The sequence below is a fragment of the Scardinius erythrophthalmus genome (genome assembly GCF_964197995.2).
Source record: "Scardinius erythrophthalmus genome assembly, chromosome: 15".
Classification (NCBI taxonomy): Eukaryota; Metazoa; Chordata; class Actinopteri; order Cypriniformes; family Leuciscidae; genus Scardinius; species Scardinius erythrophthalmus.
In genome coordinates, this window is record NC_138235.1 from 34384523 (window position 1) to 34408481 (window position 23959).

Genomic DNA, 23959 nt, shown 5'->3' on the forward strand with positions numbered 1-23959 from the left:
ATGACCTAGATGTACATTTTACCAGTTGTTACCTACAGTTTATACAAACATTATGGTCATCGACCAGTGGTTGATGTCTTAAACATAATAATAGTGCGTTGAATAATACGATCACATTATGATTCATTAAATAAATAGAACCAAATGTCAGGGCTTTACTGAGTCATATGTAAACATATGAATATTGAAACCTGTAAATTCATCTGAAACTCATGCACATTTTCATTATGTGTTAAAATTGTAATCTTAGTTCAAATGGAACATTATGTACAACTGTATACATCATTTAAATAAGCATGATGTATCTATTGTCTAATGCCCTAATGATATGCACAATATCAAAATATAGAACTGTAAAATTAGGCTGTGTAGTTGACATGGAGATATAGACGTCGGAGCCCAAAAATGTGATTTCTCCTGTCCAACAACAACCAGACCGTTATTTCTCTCATCTCTCCGACAGCGAGTTACACACAAACCCGCCTCTCCTCACTCACTCTGGATGAATATAGTTGCTGTTACAGGGCTTGAATTTCAGCGGAATGCTCGTATTGCGCATAATTTTACTCATTCCCGCAGATTTAGTGCTCAGACACAAAGTGCGGCACATAAAACCGCCTCTCAGTTCTTATGGTGTTTTCACACCAAACGCTAAATGTAAATTCGCATCGCGTTACTCGCTCTAGATTAGGCTAGCCTACTTACGGGATGTTTCTTGTTTTTCGCATCACTCGCGCGAATAAAAACATCGCCCGAAAAAGGAGTGTCTTCACGCACATCATCATCAACAACAACAAAATTTCTTAGCGTCATGCGAATTTTTCGCTCGGGTTGAAATTTTTCAACTTGCGCGGAAAACGCGATTGAGGCGAATATCGAGCGTCTATTCGCGTCTTTGCATTGACTTTGTATGTAATCTACTCGCGCAAATAATTAAATTCGCGTTTGGTGTGAACACGCCATTAGTTTGTCAAGTCCTGTAGTTGAGTGCACCGTCTTGAATAGTGTTTGTTAATGGTCATTCACCTGTGGTCAGTTTTAAAATCTACCAACAGCCTTGTCAAGTAAAGTTATTTTTTTCCCAAAATGCTTTGTTTGTGAATGCTTTGTTTTAGTTAAATTTAGTCTTTATTTAAAATAAGAAATTTTGTGTACATGTGGTGCTGTCATAAAATGTTACAGATTTATATGCCCATTGACCACCTGTGCACTCATGATACTGATATTGAAAAGGCCATTGAAAAACCCATCATGGCAAGTTTCTGTGTTTGCGTGTGTGTGTGTGTGTGTGTGTGTGTGTGTGTGTGTGTGTGTGTGTGGTATCACATGTACAGTAGACAGTCATCAAAGAGACCTTGAGAATCCGCCTCGCTGTGCGCTCCTCCTTCATTGACAGCTCATGTAATCTCAACCTGTTGGTTATTTGTGCTCCTCCCGGCGGGTTTAATCTGTCCAGACTGCAGAGGGCTTTTGGCAGGAGAGTCAGAGCAGGGCATCTTTTGCGCACTTGCCTCTCTAGGTAAGTCAAAGGACGGGACGCTCTCCCGAGTAAACCCGATTCCTGTCTTATAACAGAGACAAGAGGAGACTGAGGATGCTGCAAAAACAGGTCACACTTTAAATTACAGTGTTCATGTTAATGTGCAGTTATTTATTGTAATCCATTATATTTCTATGCAATATGGACATTGTAATGTAAAGTGTTTTTTTCTTTTTAAATAGACGATTTTATCTGACAGTTTTATTGCTTGAGTGCGCGCAACAATTGCTTAAGAAATTAACTTCTGACTTAGTGGTTTGCGAAATTTTAATGCTCGTTTTTCATATGATGATGGTGCATATGAAAGATTTTTGCAAACTGTAATTGCACATAAATGTGCATCATTGCATTTCGGACGCGTTGCAAATGTCCGTTTCGCATCAACCTCTCTCCTCGCCTCTCTTTCTTTGTCAATGCTGTCCTTGCTTGAGCTTCGATAGTTTCTGCAAGAGACAAAAATCCTGCTGGAGTTACAGACCTGAAGGTAAGGTCAAAAACGGGCTCTTTGTAAAATAATCACCTCTGCTTATGCATGCAGGCAGTATCAGAATGCACATTGTGAAAGATGAATAATGTATCGCATTATGCGTGTGGCTTAAAGGTGCATGTGAGTACAGTACGATCTATAGATTAAGACTTTGAATTATGCGATGTGATCGTCAGTCACTGTATGGGACACCTTGCACCAGGACACGCGCCCCATGCATGTATTTAATGATGACAGGTGCTGAGCTTTATGTTTATGTTTATGCTGGTCTCGTGCGCTCAGCAGAAATATGAGTGTTAATCCACACAGACTCGCTGAACATTAAAGGGGCTGCAGAAGAAAGACAAAGCCATGTGCAGAAATTGATGTTGTTCTTGTGTGATTAGTTTGCAATGTTGCGCATTGCAAGATGCATTTTAATGTTGAAAAAAAAAAATATTTTACACATATTGTATTTATTTGTTTTTTTAAATGAATGTGCATTTCATGAAACTTTATTTCATTTTAATTCATTCAGTAATTAGATGAATTTAATATTTTAAATATTTGTCTTCATTTAAATGTTTGTCATTTTAATTGTTAATATATGTGGTATTTATTTAATAAATTGATCATTTATTTTTATGAGTTTAACATATGGCGATGGTCATATTCCTTTTATGCTTTAACCATTATGACATTGACGGTGATTGCATGCGACCATGGTGGGGTATTTTTTTAGACCTGCAGTCCATTCTTGCCTCTTAATTGGATGTTCTTTTTTTTCTCTTGGTTACCTTTGTCTATTACTGGTCGTACTGGTCTACTGATAGTCTACTGCATTCCATTGAGTTTTTGCACCTCATTACTTAACGACACTCTAGTGGCAAATTGCTGGTATTTTTGGCTATTGAAGTTATAAATGGCAAGTGACCTCATGAACTCATCAGGGAAGTCACTGTTTTAAGGTCAGAAGATCAGAGCCTTTAACCCGTTATATAAGTGGAATGAGAGCAAAGCTTTCCAGAACTTATCAGAACTCACTGCTAATCCCAGAGAAGTCTTTATATGTTAGAAATGACACATTTATTGGAATTCATGTATGTCTGAACACCTATGAAGAAATAAGAAATATTGTGTTTATTTGACCTTAAAATAAACACAATAGACATGGTGTAAATCAGCAATTTCTGCTGTCTTTGTGTGCAGTTGATGGGCTTGAGTACATTGTACATGCGTTTTGTTGGAGATGATGGCTTTATCAAATACATCCAATCATTTTTAGAGGCACCTTTGAGTTGGGTCTGCAGAGGTGAAAGGTTTAGTTTAGACAAAATCCACCTTCTCCAAATACAATCCAGTTAAAACAACCAGATTTATTTATAGCTATTACATAGAAAATGCCAAAAGAATCTTATATGTCGCCTAAACTCAAATTCAAACTAAAAAACAACAACAAAAAAGATAAGTATTAAGACGCACATCTTCCTGTCTGTACTCTGACCAGCCAAAACCTGATTAGTGTTTTCTGACAGCCGTCTATAAGCTGTGTAGGACAGCCCATGAGGAGCTGTGGAGTTTTTAAAGAGTTCGGCGCAGATCAGTGACACACTAAAACTAAAGCTGTTAGATGAACACACTTCCAGTCAAAGAAGCCATCGACTGTCCGTCAGAAGCTGACGGAACCTTAAAGGATGCAAAAGAGTTTTTGATATTTCATCTTGATTTGGAATTCTAATTGGATTTATATTAGGAATCAGGCCTCATGGCTCCTGGACTGTTAGGGATTATTAGGGATTTGGCTGCGAATAAAGGTATACATTTAAAAAAAATTGTCAAAGATCACAGACGTAGGTCTTTGTTGGTCACTTTATAAAGAGGTTTCTTCTTTTTTTTAAATCCTCTTCAGAAATCCCTGTAGAAGCTCACGCAGAAATGGGGCGAAAGGAGGGCGACTATGATTGGAAAAAGAGCACGGATAACATCCAGGATGTGTTTGAATTCATGGAGGTGCTCGGATCGTAAGTACAACTTTAGTTCCTCTTATTATTCATTGTAAAAGTTGTGAATGGTTTTATTAACATCATTTTTTTAAGTAGGATCTTTTATTTTGGTGGTAAATTTATACTGACAGAATTTATGTCTCAAGTGGCATTTTTAATGAAGTGTACCTTAAATTTACTTCCTACATGCAGCTGATAATACAATTGTTTTTTGATTTTAAGTGTAAACAAGCACTGTGCTAAAAAGTTGCTTATCGTGCACATTAAATCATTTTTTTTTAAACCTCAAAGTTTGTATATTTTCCTGAGTATTTAAAATTAGTTAGAGACATTTTCCAGAAAGCTGTTTTTCCTCACCCAAAGTGTCCGGTAAAGGATTGACCCAGATTGTTTACCCAGCTTCACCGTGTGGGTAATTCAAGGCCCGGCATTTGTGAGATTAGTGATTCCCTCTTTAACTGTGTCCTTACATTTTAAGCCTTTTGTTTGGATTTTCTTTGATTAAAGAAAATTGACTTAAAGACACCCTGTGGTAAAAAAAAATCTAGTTTTTAATGTTGTTTATATGTCTATGTGGTGTTTTTAAATGCTTTAAGACAAACAATGTGAAAATTCATAACACCATTCATCAACACCATTGCTGAGTATTTTCTCCTTAAAGGGGTGGTATAATGCCCTTTTCACAAGATGTAAAATAAGTCTTTGATGTCCCCATGATGAGTGTGTGAAGTTTTAGCTCAAAATACCCCACAGATATTTTTATATAGCATGGCAAAGATATAACTTTTTGAGGGTGAGCAAAAACGCACCGTTTTTGTGTATGTCCCTTTAAATGCAAATGAGCTGCTGCTCCCGGCACAAAGGGCCTTTTATGTTCAAACCGGATTCAGACAATGATGGAGAGACTCAAGAAGAAGTGACAACATGTAGAATGCAACAGGACATTTCTGAATGGTTAGTTGATGAATTTATGTCGCTCGTGAAGCTCTGTCAAGTCGAAGTTAGTCGTGGATGTGGAGCTCTCGGCATCTCGAAAACGCCACGCCGATATGTATCCTCGTTTTATTTCTCCTTTTGTCCCACAGTCAGCTTGCCATGGTCCATAATGTTTGAACGAAGCAACAGCGTAAGCGTGCCGCTAGACGTAATGCAGTTGTCCATGTCTGTCACCATGGTTACCATGGCAGTACAAGCGTAAACAAGGGATAACGCGGATATTACGTCATTGACAGGCGACAATGACCAGGGACGAGCCATTATTTAAAACTGGATTTTCTCTGAAATTAAAAATCTTTGGGAACTTTTGGGATATTGTAAGTACACAACTGCAGGAAATATTTTATTACAAAAATCTTACATATTGCACCTTTAATGGGCCTCAGCCTGTAAAGCAGACAGCAATGATCCGGCCCTGTTGTCCTGAACCGGTTGTGTCATTGCGGGCGCAGAAAGCTGACTATACCGTGAGCTCAGCAGACACGAGCAGCTGTACATCACCTTTGCTGACTGTCCAGCGATCACTAAGCAGAATAATGTTTCGTCCCTGAAGACAGACACTATGAGATCAGTGCAAGCGTCACAAACATTATTTGGGTGGTTCGTTTCCATGTTTCACGGAAGTCTGTAATTACATAATCAGTTACAGTGTGATCCAAAAGTGTGCATTTGATTGGCTGATGTTGAGGGTGTGAGATTTATTCAGTGGAGTCTGTAGCATTCATGTCGCCCTGCGTCTGTAGGTGATTCAAGGGTAAAGCACAGGTTAAGACACTTCTAGACCGGTGTGTGTTAATCGCTCTGGCAGACAAGGAATAACAGGGATCACAGGCACCGGGGAACAGCTAACGGGATGGAAACAGCTTTGCGATAATCTGCCAGGCATGGCCTGCAATGTGCTGTCTATTACGCAGATGATGATATCCATGTAAATAATTATACTGGATTATTTTCATTGATTAAGGCGAAACAATAGGGTAAAAAATGTATCTAATGAATATCACTACTTAATGCAATTACATTAAGAATTGCAAACTTTTTTTATTACATGTTATCTGAAATGTTGTTGAGGCATTATCTAATTAAGTATGCTCTAATTTGCATGCATTTCCAGATCAGAATCATCAAGATAATCGACCAATGACTCGATTACCAAATTAATTGCGTCACAGCCCTAGATTAGTTAAAATATTTATAATATTTAAATATATTCGCATTTTGTGTGAAGAAAATAAACACATGTTTTTCTGACTAGTGGAAAGAAAACATGCAATGAAAAGCCAAATAGCACAAAATCTCTGTAAATCTTTTTTTTTTTGTAATTTAATTTTTTTTTATTGATTTGTACTTTTTTTTTTTTCTCTTTTTAATATTGTTGTTACTGTTTTCTTTTAATATGGAGAATTTTGCCTCTGTGTTTTGAGACCACAGTGTTATTTTAGTATCGAAATAGTATTTTAGTTTTTATAATAATTGTGAATTAGATTTTCCATTTGTATTTTTATTTCATTTAAAGTTTTAGGGATTTTGTTTGTTTTTTAAAAAATGTCTATATAGTTTTTATAATTTTTTTATGTCAGTTTTAGTTTTTTTCTGGGGTTTTTTTCATCAACTTAAACTAAATGAAAATGGGAAATGTTTTCTTGGCAATTAAATAAGTTTACATTCATATATATATACTATATATTACTTCAGTTCATGTTTATTTTATTTCAAGGAAGGAAATATTTGTAGGGTTTTAGTAACCCAATTTGAGACCACATTCAATTCCTTCTTTTTTTTTTTTTTTTTTTACAAGTTTACAATCATAAAGTGAGATAATGATCTAGTTTCAAGCATAAACTGCTGTGTCTAGAGAGCTCTGTCACGACCTGCCCTTGCCTGAGGGTGTTACTGGCACCACTGGGGCATTATGGGCCATGGGGAGTTGAGCACAGTGGTTTCCTCTGACAAAAACAACCCGAATTAAACTCCCACAATCCCTCAGCAGGCTTCCACTGGAGTTAACACCCATCAGGATGAAGTACGACATCTAAAATTGGCTTAATCCATGCAGAGATTCTATGATGAAAAATCATATTTCTATGTATTTCATTAGCAGTTTTCTCTGACTTTGGGCACATTCTGTGCACTGACCTTCAGTGTGAGCTGTATTTAGTTTTTATTTATTTATTTATTTATTTATTTATTTATTTATTTATTTATTCATGCATTTCATTGAAATCCTCAGTATTTAATGAATTCAGGACTTTCTAAAGGATTATTCACTCCTGACTGTTGTGAAGGTTAACACACATCTCTGAGCTTTTGCATTCAATGCTGGAAAAAGGTGTTGTGGGAATATGTGATAGACGCTGGCAGTGTCAGGGGACGCTTGTTTGTTGACGCTCTGTGTGTGTGTGTGTGTGTGTGTGAGGACGAGATTGAGTGATGTAGCACTTCAGGTGTGATTTAAGCATTACGAATTCAGTGCTATATCAAAAATAAATGCCTACATTTAAAAAATATGTATATATTAAACATTTAAAAATATCTATTTATGGAGTTTCAAACTTTAAACTTTTTATTTTAAGCTGTAAATGTTATTAAAATATTGCAATAATAATACATTAGTGAGATTTACACTCAAATTACGCAGTACACTTATTTTCAAGATTCTCTTAATGTTTTTTAAATATTCTTTGAGAAATCTTAAAGTCGACATGAAACGGAAGATGTGATCTTCTCTATTGACGTATATTCTTGAACAAGAACAAATGTAGGGCGGGGCTTGATTTTGTCCGTGGTAAATTGATTGGATGGTTGTGGTTTGCTATTGGTGGATCTCATGTGAGTGACAGGTTGCCCCGCCCTCATCATCAGAGAAGAGATGTATTTGAGGGAGGGGAAGATATGTTGATTAAAGATTACAAGGCACATGACTAAAAAAAAATTATAATGATGTGCACGGATAAATCGTTTATGATATATACTGCAATATTCCATAAAAAATAAGAATTGTCCATTTCTTGGTGACTTTAATATCTTATACAGTTTTACTTCTCTGGTAAATTTTTCTTTGTCTGATCTTTTTAAATGAATCAACACAAAAATGCTGATTAATAATAAATCTTTAAGCTTATAACTCTTTCCCCACCATTGACGTAAATTTCCGGCTTTCCATGTTTTCACTGTTATATGGTAGGGGGCGCTATTACATACAGGCGAAGAGGAAGCAGAAACAACCGATATCGTCTTTCACAAAACACGATTTTCTCAGCTTTTAGCTCAAAATGTTGCTTTTTTTATTCAAGTGTTGATAAGTGTTGTTCTTTCTTTTGATATTGCATGTTCAGATATTCATACAACAACATATATTAATTTTTTTTTGTCAAAATGATCAAAAATGCTGGTGGTGGCTGGCAACTTTTTTCAAAAACGCTGGCACGAAAAGAGTTAAACTGGGATGATACGAGTATTACATGAATAATATGAAGATTTGCATCAGATAAAGCAGTGATGCGTAATCTCAGCAGCTGCTCTTTATAGCCGGTCTTATTCAACCAATCTCATGCTAATTGTAACCGATCCTCTTTCCGTCGGAGGCAGTGCCAGGCGTCCTGGTTGCAGGCCTGTGTTTGTCGAGGCTCCTGGATACCAGGCCATTAGCGTTTCCGTTGCGTAAGGGATTTCGCATGTAATCCTCGTCCCAGGGCAGCTTTTCCAGGTTACTTCTGAGAAGGGCCTGGAGAAAAGAAAATTAAGTGCTTTAGGTGATCTTCCAAAGCTCCTACAACCAGCCAACCATATTTTACTGATTGTTTAAATTATCCGGTTGCGCAATTAGTTTGTAAATTAAGAAAAAATAATTGTCTGTGCTCTGATTAGTTTCTCAGATGTTGCTAAGATGTTCTGGATGGTTTCTAGGGTGTTGCTAGGCATTTTTTCACTTGTTTTATTGTCCAGGAATTTAGCAGATTGATATATGTGTTTATCTACAATTATATAATCACTTGCACTAATAGTATTTGCTTCACACATAGCAGATCTCGCCAGAGCCCTGGCCTCTTTCACATTTCTAGCTGTTATTAAATGGATGGTTTGCAGTGTGGCGCGGAGGTCTCAGCAGGGGTTCAAAAGTCACATCCTCGCCTTCATTAAAACCTGTTTTACTCTCAGGGGGGACGTGCCACACCGGCAACACATAAACCAAGATCATGCTCTCGCTCAGAAAAACATCATCCCATTGCACATTTGACCTTACCCCCATCTTTCTCTCTTTGCTTTCTCTAGGGGAGCGTTCTCAGAAGTCTACATGGTGAAGGAAAGAAAAACAGGCAAGCTTTTTGCTATGAAGTGTGTGAAGAAGAAAAACAAAAGGGACATCAACCTGGAGAATGAAATCGCCGTGTTGCGGATGTAAGAATGAAACCAGCCCTAGCTTTTAGATATGCAATGAAATTGAAATTGAAACTACATTAGAAATTCAAACTTAGGGCATTGAAATTATGGAAGCTCGTTTCCGCCATGGAATAAAACAAATGTCTCAATTGCGAGTTTGTCCGCAATTTGGACTTCAGAACTCAAAATTGTGAGTTTATATCACACAATTTAGACTGTTTTTTTCACAGAATTTTTAGATAAAAACTCTCAATTGCGAGTTATAAAGTCTGAATTGCGAGATCACAATTCTAACTTTTTGCAATTGAGGGATATAAACTCCATTTCTGAGAAAAAAAGAGTCTGAATTGCGATATAAACTCTTATATAAGATAAGATAAATATAAGATAAGCTTATATCTTATAATTTGGGTTTATAACTTGCACTTGTGGGATTCTGACAATAAAAGGAATTCTGACTTTAATTCTCGCAATTGCGAGTTTATAACTTTTTCTGACTTTTTTGCTAAATTGTGAATTATAAACTCATAAATTGTGAGAAAAAAGTTAGAATTCTGAAAAAAAAAAAGTTAAAATTACCTTTTTTATCGTTTTATTCCATTGTGTAGATAAGCTTATATTGTAAATGCATTTAAAACAACATTTATCTGATTTTAAAACAGCATAACTGTATTTCCTTATGCTAACTTCTTATTTTTTTGTCTGTAGGATCAAACACGACAATGTGGTTTGCTTGGAGGATTTCTATGAGAGTCCGACGCATTACTACCTGCTCATGCAGCTGTAAGTGTTATCACCCTCTGAAGCTACAGTACTCAAAGCTCTTTGTGTCTTTACAGCATGTTGTTAAGCGTCTCGTATCCCGTCAGAGTTTCAGGTGGTGAGCTGTTTGACCGGATCCTGGACCGGGGGATGTACTCAGAGCTGGATGCTAGTCAGGTTATCAAACAGGTGCTGGAGGCAGTCGGCTACCTGCACAAAAACGGCATAGTACACCGCGATCTCAAGGTACAGAGACGCCGCATTCACACAAGCATCTGCACAGAAACACGTGTGCCTATACTGTACATAAATGCAGATAAAGACTTGAGATCTGTATTCTCTCTTTAGCCAGAGAATCTGCTCTACTACAGCTCTGATGAAAACTCCAAGATCATGATCAGTGATTTCGGCCTCTCTAAGATGGAAGAGCATGGCGTCATGTCCACGGCCTGTGGGACTCCGGGATATGTCGGTGAGAATGATAGCCATTGACAGCCAGGGAATGTCAAAGCACAAAAGGCAGCTAGTTTTGATTCTAAAAGCATGCGTGAAACTGCATCCACAACATATTTAACTTTTGTAATGTGATGTTTGTCTGAGTGATGCACAGCATTCAGTGATACTGTTTTGAGACTTGAATTTTATCCATTGGGATCAGGAAAAGTATGCTGTAATAGTATTGGTATTATAATACTGCGCTTTTTTAGTAGTCTTATTATTAGTCTTTATAAATTTTATTTATTGGAAACACTGCAATAAGTTTCCATTTGTTAACATTATTAAACTACATTACTTAACATGAACTAACAATGAAAAATACTTTTGTTAATCTAAGTTAATGTTAAATTCAACATTTACTAATACATTATTAAAAGCAAAGATTGGGTAACACTTTATTTTACAGTGTCTTTGTTACACGTTACATGTACTTACAATAGTATTAACAGTTAATTATGCATAATTACATGCAATTAACCCTCAAACAAATCCTAATCCTACCCTAACTCTATAGTAAGTACATGCACTTAATTAATATTGCTCAGTACTTAAATGTATAATTACACTGTAACAATGACGCCGTAAAATAAAGTGTAACCATAGATTGTATATGTTAATCTAATATTGTTAATTTGGGAGTCAACCTTGTGTTGTTTGCAGAAAATATTGAAAATCAATGTAATATATTTTTGTTCAATATAATTTTTTCTTTTGTATTTTGAGAGAATTTCATGGTACTAATAAATATTTATGCAATAATTATGATAAAAAAATTTCTTTATATTTTTTTACACTCTTGATATTTTAGAGTGTCGCTCCTTCATTGCTGTGCACTTTTTTCTGCATCGATTTGATTTGTAGATTGTACACACAAATAATTCTCTGTATTTTCGCATTGTGCCTATTTCCCACTCATTTCCTATGGCGGTCATTTTTGACCGCGAACAACATAAGTACAAACTTTTTTTTTTATGACCATTTCGCTTTTTTGAATGTCCACGATTTTTTGTTTTTGTTTTTTGTGGTTACATAGCGACTGCCGCAAAAGTCACAGAGTTTCGTGCCATTCTGATTAAGTAAAAAAAATTTAAAATAATGACTGAACAACACCAGAAGGTTAATATTATATTTAATGGCAGTATTTAATGGACCTGATATAACATGAACAGTTGAATGTATAACAAATGTACTGTATTACTCATTTTTATTTTTAATTTATCTTATTGCAACATTATTTCAGTTAACATAATATGTTTTAGAATAACGTGCTCTGGTGAATCTTGCACTATAAAACCACTAGAGACATTCAAGAAAATAAACAAGTGGATGTATTTGTATTTGTTCGCAGCCCCTGAAGTGTTGGCTCAGAAACCCTACAGTAAAGCCGTTGACTGCTGGTCTATTGGAGTCATCACCTATATCCTGTAAGTCCCTCCCTAGCACAAATGTCATTTCTAAGAAAACTGATTTTGCACAAAATGCACTCCACAGTATCAAGTGAGTTGGACTGTAAACAGTTCTGTTATTTACCGAGGGTGATAAACAGATGCCAGGTTCTTAATTTGGAAACCTAAAGCTTACTGTTTGTCAACACTGACAGATTAGCGGTTTGATTCATTTATCAGGTTAAGGTCACACAGATTACATAATACAATGCAGGGCTCTCAGATACACAGCGCCCCCTGGTGGAAATCTACATTTTCATTCATTTATTTGTTTACACTTTATTTCAATTGTCCATTATAGACATTCTGCTAACTGTTAAGTGTCTTTGCAACTACATGCCAACTAACTCTCATTCATTTGCAACTACATGCCAACTAACTCTCATTAGAGTATTAGTAAACTTATGGGTGGAATAAACATGGCAGGACTTTTACTTTCTGACCCCTGGACTTTATACCTCTGCTGATATGTACTTGCAAATTTACTTATAGTCAGAAGAAGTCAGTCTGTTCAGCAAAGATCATAATAAAGTGTTAGCAGATATTAGGCAGACATAGGCCTACTAATACTCTAATGACTGGTAGTTGACATGTAGTTACAAAGTTATAGTTATTAGAATGTCTAAAGTGGAGCGTCAATATAAAGTGTTACCATTTATTTTGCTTTATCTTCACAGTCTCTGTGGATATCCTCCTTTCTACGAAGAAACCGAGACTCGTCTGTTTTCTAAAATCATGAAGGCGCAGTACGAGTTCGACTCACCCTTCTGGGATGATATCTCTGAGTCTGGTGAGCGTCCAATAATACAACCATTCTTTACTTTCCTACTGCTATCAGATTGATCTAAACCTCTCTTATGATTCTGTAAAACACACCTGTAACTAGAAGCCCTTAACCTCATGTATAATTACTATCTCTCTAGCAAAGGACTTCATCCGCAACATGATGCAGAAGAATCCTAAGATGCGTTACGACACAGAACAGGCTCTCAGACACCCCTGGTGAGTGACCGCAGGACACTTTATTGCTCAGACGTTGCTCTTTCAAAATCTTAAAGGGACAGTTCACCCAAAAAATCTGTCATCAATTACTCACCCGTGTGTCGTTGCTTGATGCGTGAGAATGAATCTCATTGGTTCTCATGCTCGAGCTTCCGTTTACCAAATTTGAATGCACAACATATTATGCATGTTCGATGAGCAACGTTTATGTATATAAAAGCCTGAATTAAATCTGTTCATAATATAAAGCAATCATGTCTCTTCAGAAGTCTTGGATTTAATCACACTTAAAACCATGTTTTACGACCTCTTTATGAAGAGATTTAATTGAAAATATCAATGAACGAAAGTCTTACGGGTTTAGAACGACATGAGGGTGAGTAAATGATGACAGAATTTTCAATCTTGGGTGAACTATCCCTTTAACAAATATCTGCTGTTTAATTTATGTATACATTTTTCTCATATGTCTTAGAAAAAAAAGAAAAAGAACCTCTGTTGATGACAGAGTTTTCAGAAATTGAAATAAAGCAGAAATAAAATAAAATAAGACTTTTAAAATAAAAATAAAACTTGGCAACTAACTGAAATAAAACAAGTTATATATATATAAAAAAAAGCTAAATAGAAAGATTAAAAAATACAAAAACTAATAAAAATGACAAAACGCATAGCAAAATTACCAAAACTTAAACTGAAATTAAAATAAAAACAGAATATTAAAATAATCTAAAATAACACTGATAATTCTCTCTTACTTTGAGACATATTGAGTTTGTATTGATATCTCCAACTTGACTTGATATTAAAAGTCTCCGTATAATCTCATTGAAACGAAACCCACAGATTACATATGAGATTTGTTAGATTAAACTGGTCTAAACTTCTTCCTGTCTTAAAGTCTGGTTAAAAGAGGAAACGAAATCCTCCTGTTTTCCACTAGCTCTGGTTTTAAATCCAGCTTTGACCTGCAGGATTATAGGAAAGACGGCCCGGAGTCAGGACATCTACCATTCCGTCAGTGAGCAGATCCAGAAAAACTTTGCCAAGTCCAAGTGGAAGGTAAAGTCATGTTTCATAACTCTGCTTGGAGTCTGTCTCCTGTGGTTTAGTCTCAGTAGGGTTTTTCAGATGATCTCTGGTCTGATTACACAATTTAAGTCGTTGATTTGGTCACCCGCCTTGCCTATAATTGCTCCATCTGTGTGAATATCTGGAACAGACCAGTTTCAGTTAGTTTTAGCAATCTGATTTATGCTTTGAGACATCTAAAGGTGTATTTATTTATTAATTTTGGGGGAATAAAATCAGTGGCCTAGAAAAATATTTTTTGGAAACACTTCAAGCATTTATACACTGCCCGGCCATTTTGATTTAAACAGACAAATGCTTAAGAGTCTATGATTGGGTCATTGTTGCACTGATTACTTTGTTTCTAGTATGTTTGGCAACATAAATTGATGCACCTCTTGATGGAAATAACATTGCAACATTTATTTCTATCAAGAGGTGCATCAATATTTGCTCAAGATCTTGTATTGCCAATGCAAGAGTCCAGCTCTCTGTGAAGTCCTCCAGCACATCCCAAAGAATATAAGCTCTGGACTCAGAGTCATCAGTTCATGTGTGAAAATGATTCTTCATGCTCCTCACAACCATTCTTTCACAATTTGAGCCTGATGAATCTTTACATTGTCATCCTGGAATATGGCCATGATGTGTCTTCTTACATGGTTGTTTAAGAAATGAAAAGCTACACACTCCATCACTTAGAGTTAGAAGAACTGTTGCCAAACATATAACATGTTAGAAACATAATAATCCCTGCAATAATGATCCAATCATAGACTCTTAAAGTCCCCCTGTGGTGAAAATCAAGCTCGTAATGTTGTTTATATGTCTATGTGGTGTTTTTAATATGCTTTAAAGGGACACTTCACCCATTTGCATTAAGCTTTGCATTGTTAGAAACCCAGTCATACTATTGAATGGTCGTGCAACACTCTCTCATTTTCCCCTGAGACGGGAGAAATCTGTTATTTACCTCTTACACTTCCTCCTACAATGACGCAAAAATCGTCATTTTGCGTCATTGTAGGAGGAAGTGTTAGAGGGGGGATTTCTGTTAAGACTACAGACACTAGTTTCTCATCTTTCCCAGGGTGGGGCGCGCTCACGCTACAGACCTATTACAGATCAGTGGGTGGGACTTTACTCTCTGAAACTGAAAGCAATATCCTCCATCTTGTTTGAAGCTAAGCTAACAGGCGCTGTGGAGACAGATGTACAGTTATGACAATAGCGGAGGAGAGTGCTCAATATGATATAGAAGAAGAGGATTTCGGAAGTCTGATGCTTGAATCAGGTGTTTGTGGCTACCTTTACAAGCCGCATTATAGCGAAGAGCAGCCGAGGCAGAAGACCTGCCTGCCGCGGACGAGGAGCCCGGACTGGCTCGAGTTAGGGCGGACTGGTGGCGCCGGTGATCTCACTATGCAGCTACGAACCGCAACGAACACAGAGATAGAGTCCGTCTGCGGCAAAGAATTTCAACGATGACAATTTCTCCTGGACGAAATCTCTGAATCAGACGAGGACACGGACGTTTGTGTTGAGAACTATCCTAGTTTCGCACCGCATATGTTCTGACTGAACATCCAGGTACCATGCAATAATTAACCTTTTCGAAAGAAATACAAACGAGGAGTAATGCACTATATGAGTTCGCCAACTAACTAGACATTTTGTGTGAATGTGAAATGAATTTCAAGCTCTGGTAGTAGCTAGCCTTGTAGACGGAAGAGTGATTTCCCTTATAGGCAGATATGCGCTTTCTGGATTAGTGGGAGTGGCTTGCGGAGCTGTGCAATGTGGTGCATTGTGGGAGTTGTTGTCTTTCATACAAATGCGTTCTGAAGTTATTTTTTGTCTTTTCTCGGTCATGAAGGCACCAAATTCAAAAATTATTTTACATTTCGACTACATATATGACCCACTTTAAATAAAAAACAATGTTCAAATGGGTGAAATGACCCTTTAAGAAAAACCATGTGTAAATTCATAAGTCCACACCATTGCTGAGTATTTTCATAATAATCCTTGCAATAATGATCCTTAAGCATTTGCCTGTTTAAATCCAATAATGCATTCTAATATTATTGTAATGCCTTAATTATGCCTTAATATGCACCTTATAATGCATGGTCTCATGAACTGTACAGTTATAATTTTTAGTTTGTAAACCAGTGTCCAATTCCGAACATACACATTATATTTGCATATTTAGCACACTTCTCAATGCATACTGTGCTCTAAACTGGTACACTGGTATGGTTTTTCATATGGTTTCAAATGAAAAAGTCTTTACATTTAAATGTCACGCTGGTAATGGAAGTGCACTGCATTATGGGACACAGCACTCATCGCTGTAAGCTCATTTTGTATACTGCATGTGTTTGTTATAGATTGCACAGGTCTAAAGGTCATTTTTATTTATTTATTTTTTTGTGCACCATTAAAATGCATTGATTGCTTTTTCATTTTACTTCATGTTTCAAGATACAATCCAAAGTGAGATTTGGTACTAAAAAAGTGTGGTACTGAATCTGTCTATTAGCTTTTGTTCTTTCCTGCACTATACTGACTATCTGAAGTCCTGATCTCGTCCCTCCAGCAAGCCTTCAACGCTACAGTGGCCATTCGCCAGATGAAGAAGCTGCAGCTGGCTAACTCTGAGGCCTGTCTGAAACACAACCCTCCAACTGTGCCTGAGATCAAGGTCATCGCGACCAACACACCTGAGTCCGTCCGCAAGAAGCAGCTCGCTGAGACCCCGCAACTAAACGGCCACGCGCCCAGCCATCAGATGAACGTGCCGTCCGGCTCCACCGAGGCAAAGAGTCAGTACCACCCGATGCGGGTCAGTCACAGCGAGACCACTCATGTCGGGACCCTAACCATTGCAGAGAAGGGCAAACATGTGTATCACTCGGAGCCAGCTGATCTAAATGGGTATGTGTTAGTGTTTAAAGGTCATGTCATGGAAAACAGATCTTTGTTTGATCATTTGTACTAAAACTCTAACATTCTAAGCTATGAAAATGTTCAGAAACCACCTTGTCAAGTCAACCATGAGCATATTAACATCTCCTATGTTTACATACTGTACCTGATGAAAAACAAAATGCTTAAACCAGCCTAAGCTAGTTTTCTGGTCTGGTTTAAGCTATAGCCTCACTCAGATCTGCAAAAATAACAAAAAAAAAACGCTGGGTTACACTTTATTTTAAGGTGACGTAGTTACATTGTACTTGCTCGTAAAAGTACTGAGTAGTATTAATGAATTACATGTACTAGAATTACTGTAGAGTTGGGGTTAGGGTTTGGTTTAGGGTTAGTTACTTGTAATTATGCATAATTTACTGTTATTACAATCGAAAGCACGTGGTAGCGTGTAACTACGTCACCTTAAAATAAAGTTGTTACCGAACGCTGTATTTCGCTGCCTGGCCAGTAGATGGCGATGTCACTTTGTTAAGAAACACTACTCGCTTATAGACTGAACGTGTAATACGCATGCGCATTTAGACACCGTTTTCACAAATTCGCATTCCAGACAATAATTGTATCTTTTCCAAAACACGCTCTTTGAAACCTGATTTCAAAAGTTTGCGTTTTCGGGCGCCCAAAACGCAGTTGTCGTGTAAATGAATGGTGAAAATGCATAAAAAGTTCTCAATCTTTTTGTTAAAAACAGTGTCGTGTAAACGGCCCCCTAGTGTGAGCATAGTTACACATTTCACATTCAAGAAGCCTAGCCAATCATAAAAGAGGTCATTTACATCTTAAAGGTACAGTGGCGAAAACTAAAAAATGGTCATGCAATAGTAAATGATGATGTTTTCGGTGTGAGAAACCTTGACTTACATTATTAGTGGATATCATGAGTGTTTGAGTTTGCCAAAAGCTGTTAGAACAAGATTTAAAGTTAATGTGCTATTCATAACAAATTGCCAGTATTGTTATTGTTAACTAAAAATAAAAGTTTTTTATTTTAATTAAAAATAGAGCTTACATTAATTAAAATAGAGCTTAAATAAAATGTAATAGAAATATTACATATTTAAACAAAATTGAAATGTTGCCTTTGCAACTAACTGGCATAATGTTAAGTACTAAAATGACTAAAACACGAAAATGCAAAATTAAAACTAAATAGAAACTTAACAAAAATGTCTAAAACTTAAAATTAAAATAAAAAAAATAATTTTATCAAAAAATATAAATATTAATAAATCCTATAATTGCAGATAAATACTTCAAAAACAACATTGCCTGTTCCCCTCTGTAATCTGAAATATATTTTTGAGTGAAACAGGATATTAAAGGAGAGAAATTTGCAACATAATTTGTTTTTATCCATTGATTGATTTACTCTAATTATGTATTTTAAATTCTTCAGGTACGCAAAAAGAAGCTCCAACCGAAGCGGGCCGAACCTGCAGACTGGCGTTTGCTCTGTCATGTGATTTGGCTGCATTGGAATTATGTGATTTTTGACAGGTAAAGCTGACAGCTTGATTGTTTAATAACACATACAGTATACACATATACTGTATATATATATATATATGCCACATGCCTCACTTTCTCATGCTGGCTACAGGTCTGTGACCTTTCACCCAGTCACTGGCTGCTTTCTGTGGGCAGGTCCTGCTGCTCTGCTCTGGTCAAGAGTGTCTGCAAGACAGATGGCCACCGGCCCGCACCGCTCTGAAATACTGAAGTTCAGAGGAGTGCCTCCATATCTGCACACACACACGCTCACAGAGCACAAATACAGCCTGTCACACACTCATGATGACACAGTGTCCCTGTATACAGTTACACTTCAAGTGCTGAACCTCAAATTTTGTATTTTCCCTTGAGGAAACAGTTTTACATTATCAAGGACAATTAATATCTCTGTATTAAACCATTTGGAGCAGGGGTCCGTGTTACTGGACGCTTGTGTGAGGAGTATTAATTCTGTGCTTCTCTGTAATGCATGGCTAGTTTGTAATGTGCAATAATGTGTAAAACTGTAAGCTGTACCTATCGATATTAGATTGTACATCGCTGGAATAAGAAACTACCCAACTGTAAACATAAAGTCCCAGCCTTTATTTATTCGTTAAATAGTTTTTGGGGAGTAATTTATCTAGAGTGGTTTATTTTTCTAATGCAGAAATTATTATTGTATGTTTATCTATTATATATTTTTGTCATAATAAAGCAGATTAAAATGATTTAACGCCTTTTCCCACCACCTTTGTAAGACTATAGCCCTTGTTCTGTGCACTATATTGCAGTATACATGACACACATGAACTTCACTGTTAGAAATACTGTACTGTGACTAATTATCATGTAAGAGATTATAATAAAGTGTCCTCTGAACTACAGAAAGGGATTATGCTTGTGTAGGCTGCTATACTGTCAAAGCTTTGTGCAATATTTTTACCAATAAACCCTCAGATTTATCACTTATAGTTTTCTAACTGGTCTAATGTTTGTACTTTTTTGCATGCTTAGATCTAATTAAAGAGGCCATATTATGCCCTTTCACGAACTCTTAAATTTGTTTTTAGTGTCTACTATAGTAGATTAGATTTTCATGCTTGAATGTTTAAAAAAATGGGTGTGTTGTGATTGGTCAATCGCTACGATTGTGTTTGTGTAATGTCCCGCCCCTAACCATAACTGTGAATTTCAACACACTACTAACTAACTCAACCAGGCCTGGTGGTCCCTTTATTTGCATGTTGCATTTAATATTTAAATGAGGAATATTGTGACATGTTCGTTCCCGGAAGAAAACTCAAGATCACAATCAAGGTATTTCAGTGTGATTGTGTAACTTTGTAGACTTGTTTCATGCTCAAACTGCAACATTACACACTAAAAAAAGCTGAACATGTAAAAAAAGCCTAAAATACCTTCTCTTTAAAACCTGTTATTTTCAGGCTGACATATATGTTATCTTTACTGACATTACATTCAAGCATTGTGATAAATGAAACTTTTAGATGGTCCCAGTAAACAAATAACGACTGCGCTCCATCCAGCATCTGACCTGGACGTTATACAGGTCACTCACCTGAGCCTTAGATTAGCATGAGACTTTAGTCATCTTACTGCTGAGTGTGTACTAATGCAAGAGGACACACGGACACTGCTGACATTATGATTGGTCTTACTGTCATTTACTGCCACCTGCTTACTGAAGATGTGGTAAATAATATAAAAAGTAAATATATGGCTTTTTTTTTTTTTTACATTATAGGGCGTTTCAATGTTTGATTCAAATAATTTGGGGCATAGGCATTTTAAAATGTTTACTCTAACGGTATGTTTGAGCTTCATAGGTGCATTTACTGTAAATGTTTAATTAAACAGCGTTTTTTTGAGCATAGACGTGTGTGTGTGTGTGTGTGTGTGTGTGTGTGTGTGTGTGTGTGTGTGTGTGTCACTAGGCACTAGAATTCAAAAGTTTGGGGTTGGTACATTTTTTTTACAATGTTTTTGAAAGACATCTCTTATACTCAACATTTGAATATATTTTAAAATGTAATGTATCCCTGTGATCAAAGCTGAATTTTCAGCATCATTACTCCAGTTTTCAGTGTCACATGATCCTTCAGAAATCATTCTAATATGCTGATTTGCTGCTCAAGAAACATTTTCTTATTATTAATTGTGAAAACAGTTGTGCTACTTACATTTTTTTTGTGTGTGTGTAAACCATGATCTCTTTTTATTCTTTGATGAAAATAAAGTTAAAAAGAACAGAAATTATTTACAAACCAAAATCATTTGTAACATTATAAATGTATTTACTGCCACTTTTAATCAAGTCAAGTCTCAAGTCTTATTTATTTATATAGCCCTTTATGCTACGTTGTAGGCCAAAGGACTAAACATCCAAGAGATTGTAAAGTAAAATAAAATAATAAAAATACATAAAATACATGACATACAATGACAAAGATAATAATATAATAGATAATAATCAATTTAATGTGTCCTTGCTGAATAAAAGTAGCCTATTAATTTCTTTAAAGAAAAAAAGAAAAAACTTCTGACCCCAGTCAGCTCACTTAGCCAATATTTAGCTTTACACTTTGCAGATAAACATCAAACTACTAAAACAATCTCATAAGTAAGCATTGGCAATTGGCATATGTCGGCATTGTTCTGAGTCGTGTTGTTGTTGTTAAATACAAAGTTCTGTCATGAAACTCTAGATGGCGGCGGCTGATAGGTCTCAATCTGCTTATAATCACATCATTCTCCATAGGGCACAGCTGATTGGTTCCTGTTGTATCAGTAGCCAATGAACTCGCTGCTCAACCTTTAATACTGGTCAGCATTTGCTGTAGCAGTTGCAGTGCGCTTTCAGAAACCCTCCTCCTTCCCCAGCTCCACCTGTACAGATCTGATACGGGTACTTCATGTATATTGTACAGCAGCAGCGTGTTGTGTATGTATTGGCAGTAGAAAGTCCCGTATTCGCTCTGCAGCAGCAGCAATAACAGATAGCAGATCTATTCCGCCAAGACCAAACCTATCAACGTTGTCATATCCATTACCATGCCAAACACTCAGAGAATTGTCGTGCCAGAAATGAGTTTCTTCCTATGTTACAGTGTGAACTGTCACGTCTGCTGCTCCAGGACGATCTGCGCGTGTTGAACGTGGTTTCCCAACACTGTCTGTGCATCTAGGGAAGAGAGCATGGCACATATCAGAGCCAAACGGGTCAAAAGCGTCTGATGCGGCAGCATATCTACAGTGAGTCCATTACCCAACATTCATCTGCCTTCTCACCTCATGCAACCAGCCTCATGAGAGCCACAGCACTGATGATTCTTACTCCATTTTAAGGATATGCTTGAGTTGGGATATTACTGAAAGTGAAAGGTCAGCATGTTTGCTGTTTAAAAACTCCATATTAATGCAAAATCATTGATGCAGTGTTTATAACCTGTTATTGAAGGAAAAGATATTGAAGTATCTTAAATGATTATTGGCATTAATGGCATATTGTGTTCTGCTTTTGAACTATCGATAACTTACTACAGCACAAAAAGTCCTCAAAAATAAAAAAATGAAGAGAATACAAAAATAAAAAGATTAAAAAGAAGAAATATTAGGTTACACTTTATTTTAAATGTGTCATTGTTACAATGTAATTATACATTTAACTACTGATTAATATTAATTAACTACATGTACTTATAGGGTTGGGTATGGATTAGGATTTGATTGAGGGTTAGTTGCATGTAATTATACGTAGTTTACTGTTATTACTATGGTAAGTACATGTAACGACGATGTAAGCCCGTCTAAATCGGCCCAATGGTTTTCGATAGAATGGGTGAAGGTATCTGCGTGTTCCTGTCTTTCCACGTGGCAAAGTAATTTAATTCCATTTAAGCTTTTATCTGACTCCATTTTATCACAAGTTCACGACCTCGAATTTAGGTTAGATTGCCAATTGGTTATTGGTCAATTTTATAATAGTTTAGCAATACATTTGATTGTTAGACAGAAACTTTTGCTAACAATGGGTATTTACATTCAGAGTTTAAACCTTTTTGAGAGCAGAATGCCATTTGTCTGGAGGACCCATCCCTTATATGTGCAAGTTATCTCTAAACTCTTAAGAACTTTATTACCTTTTGGTTTACTTCTTTGGGAATGAGACATTTGTACCAGTCACACTGAGACATTTCAAATGATACCAAATATGTATAACACTGTATAATAATTATTCACACTAAACCATATAGATGTTTGGGTGAATATCTGGTGATCTCAGCGTGTGAGAGAGTCAACATGGGGGAGGTTATTGACTCGGGGATGCTAGTTTCTCAAGAGAGAGTCAAATGTTAATTTCCAGGAAGGTCCTTTGTCTTCTCGGTAGTGGTCGTTCCTCAACCAGACTGCCTGGCATTAGTGTTACCAAATATTATGATATTTAAATAAATTGTATTCAATTGAACAGCTCATTTTTTATTTGAAATACAAATTTTTGGAGAACCATATTAGCTTGCAATGCATTTTATTATTGTTTCTCTTATTCATTAGGCTTGTTAATATAAGAGCATGAACAGAGGGCAGTGGAGTAAAGGTCATGACAGCGAATGATGTGGCGTCTCTTATCATAGTCTAACTTCCTGTCTTAAAACAACAAACGGTATTTACCTTACCAGTATAGTTTTCTGACAGAACATTTCTGATGCACCTTATGTTCTTTTTTCTTTTTTTTTACTAATGTAACACTTAAGGTACACTATTAAGTGTACAGTATTACTGTTTTTATTTGCACATTGTATGCTGGAAACACTATTCTTTTTGGACATATACCATGGTAATATTCTTTAAAGTATCCTGAATCCATTACCTTAACCTTCAGGGTCACATGAAATAAGAAATGTTTCTTGAATCCAAAGCAGCATATTAGAAGGATTTCTGAAGGATCATGTGACACTGAAGCTGAAAATTCTGCTTAGCATTACATGAATTAATATATTTTTAATAGAAAACAATTCTTTCAAACTGTTTAACTGCATTTTTCCATTAAATAAACTGGTGGGTGAGCATAGGAGACGTTTTTCAAAAACATTCTGGCTATAAAAGTACCATGGTAACACTACAGTACATTTTTGAATGCTTTTAGACCTTTTGCTTATGTTTTTGCTTATAGACCTATTCCTCACATGTCTGTGTTTACGTCTCATATCATCTGCCTTCATCTAGATAATCCATGCCTATTTGTTGTTAAACATCACACTGTACCGCTCCACATAATACTATAAAACTT

General features: G+C 36.3%; 1 protein-coding gene across 3 annotated transcripts; it reads left to right on the forward strand.

Moving 5' to 3' along the window:
- The first annotated feature begins 1453 nt into the window (after positions 1–1453).
- camk1gb (calcium/calmodulin-dependent protein kinase IGb) lies at positions 1454–19700 on the forward strand. Of its 3 annotated transcripts, none has more exons than XM_081386157.1 (13): positions 1454–1519; positions 3916–4027; positions 9278–9403; positions 10094–10168; positions 10255–10393; positions 10496–10619; positions 11994–12069; positions 12768–12880; positions 13014–13092; positions 14067–14154; positions 16766–17103; positions 18554–18654; positions 18758–19700. In XM_081386157.1, exons 2-12 carry the CDS (start codon positions 3942–3944, stop codon positions 18618–18620), a joined length of 1311 nt encoding a protein of 436 aa, XP_081242283.1. In that variant the 5' UTR covers positions 1454–1519; positions 3916–3941; the 3' UTR covers positions 18621–18654; positions 18758–19700. The 3 variants fall into 3 exon arrangements, with proteins under 3 accessions (XP_081242283.1, XP_081242284.1, XP_081242282.1); XM_081386158.1 differs by having other exon boundaries at positions 1461–1519; positions 18802–19629; XM_081386156.1 differs by lacking the exon at positions 1454–1519 and adding an exon at positions 3612–3820 and having other exon boundaries at positions 18758–19628.
- The last annotated feature ends 4259 nt before the right edge of the window (positions 19701–23959 follow it).

What these genes read in the sequence shown, in the direction of transcription:
- camk1gb (XM_081386156.1), top strand. Translation starts at nt 3,772, where the DNA reads ATGGCTCCTGGACTGTTAGGGATTATTAGGGATTTGGCTGCGAATAAA. An exon ending in GGATTTGGCTGCGAATAAAG is followed by an intron (nt 3,821 to 3,915) that starts GTATACATTTAA and finishes AATCCTCTTCAG; the next exon opens with AAATCCCTGTAGAAGCTCAC. An exon ending in GAAATCGCCGTGTTGCGGAT is followed by an intron (nt 9,404 to 10,093) that starts GTAAGAATGAAA and finishes TTTTGTCTGTAG; the next exon opens with GATCAAACACGACAATGTGG.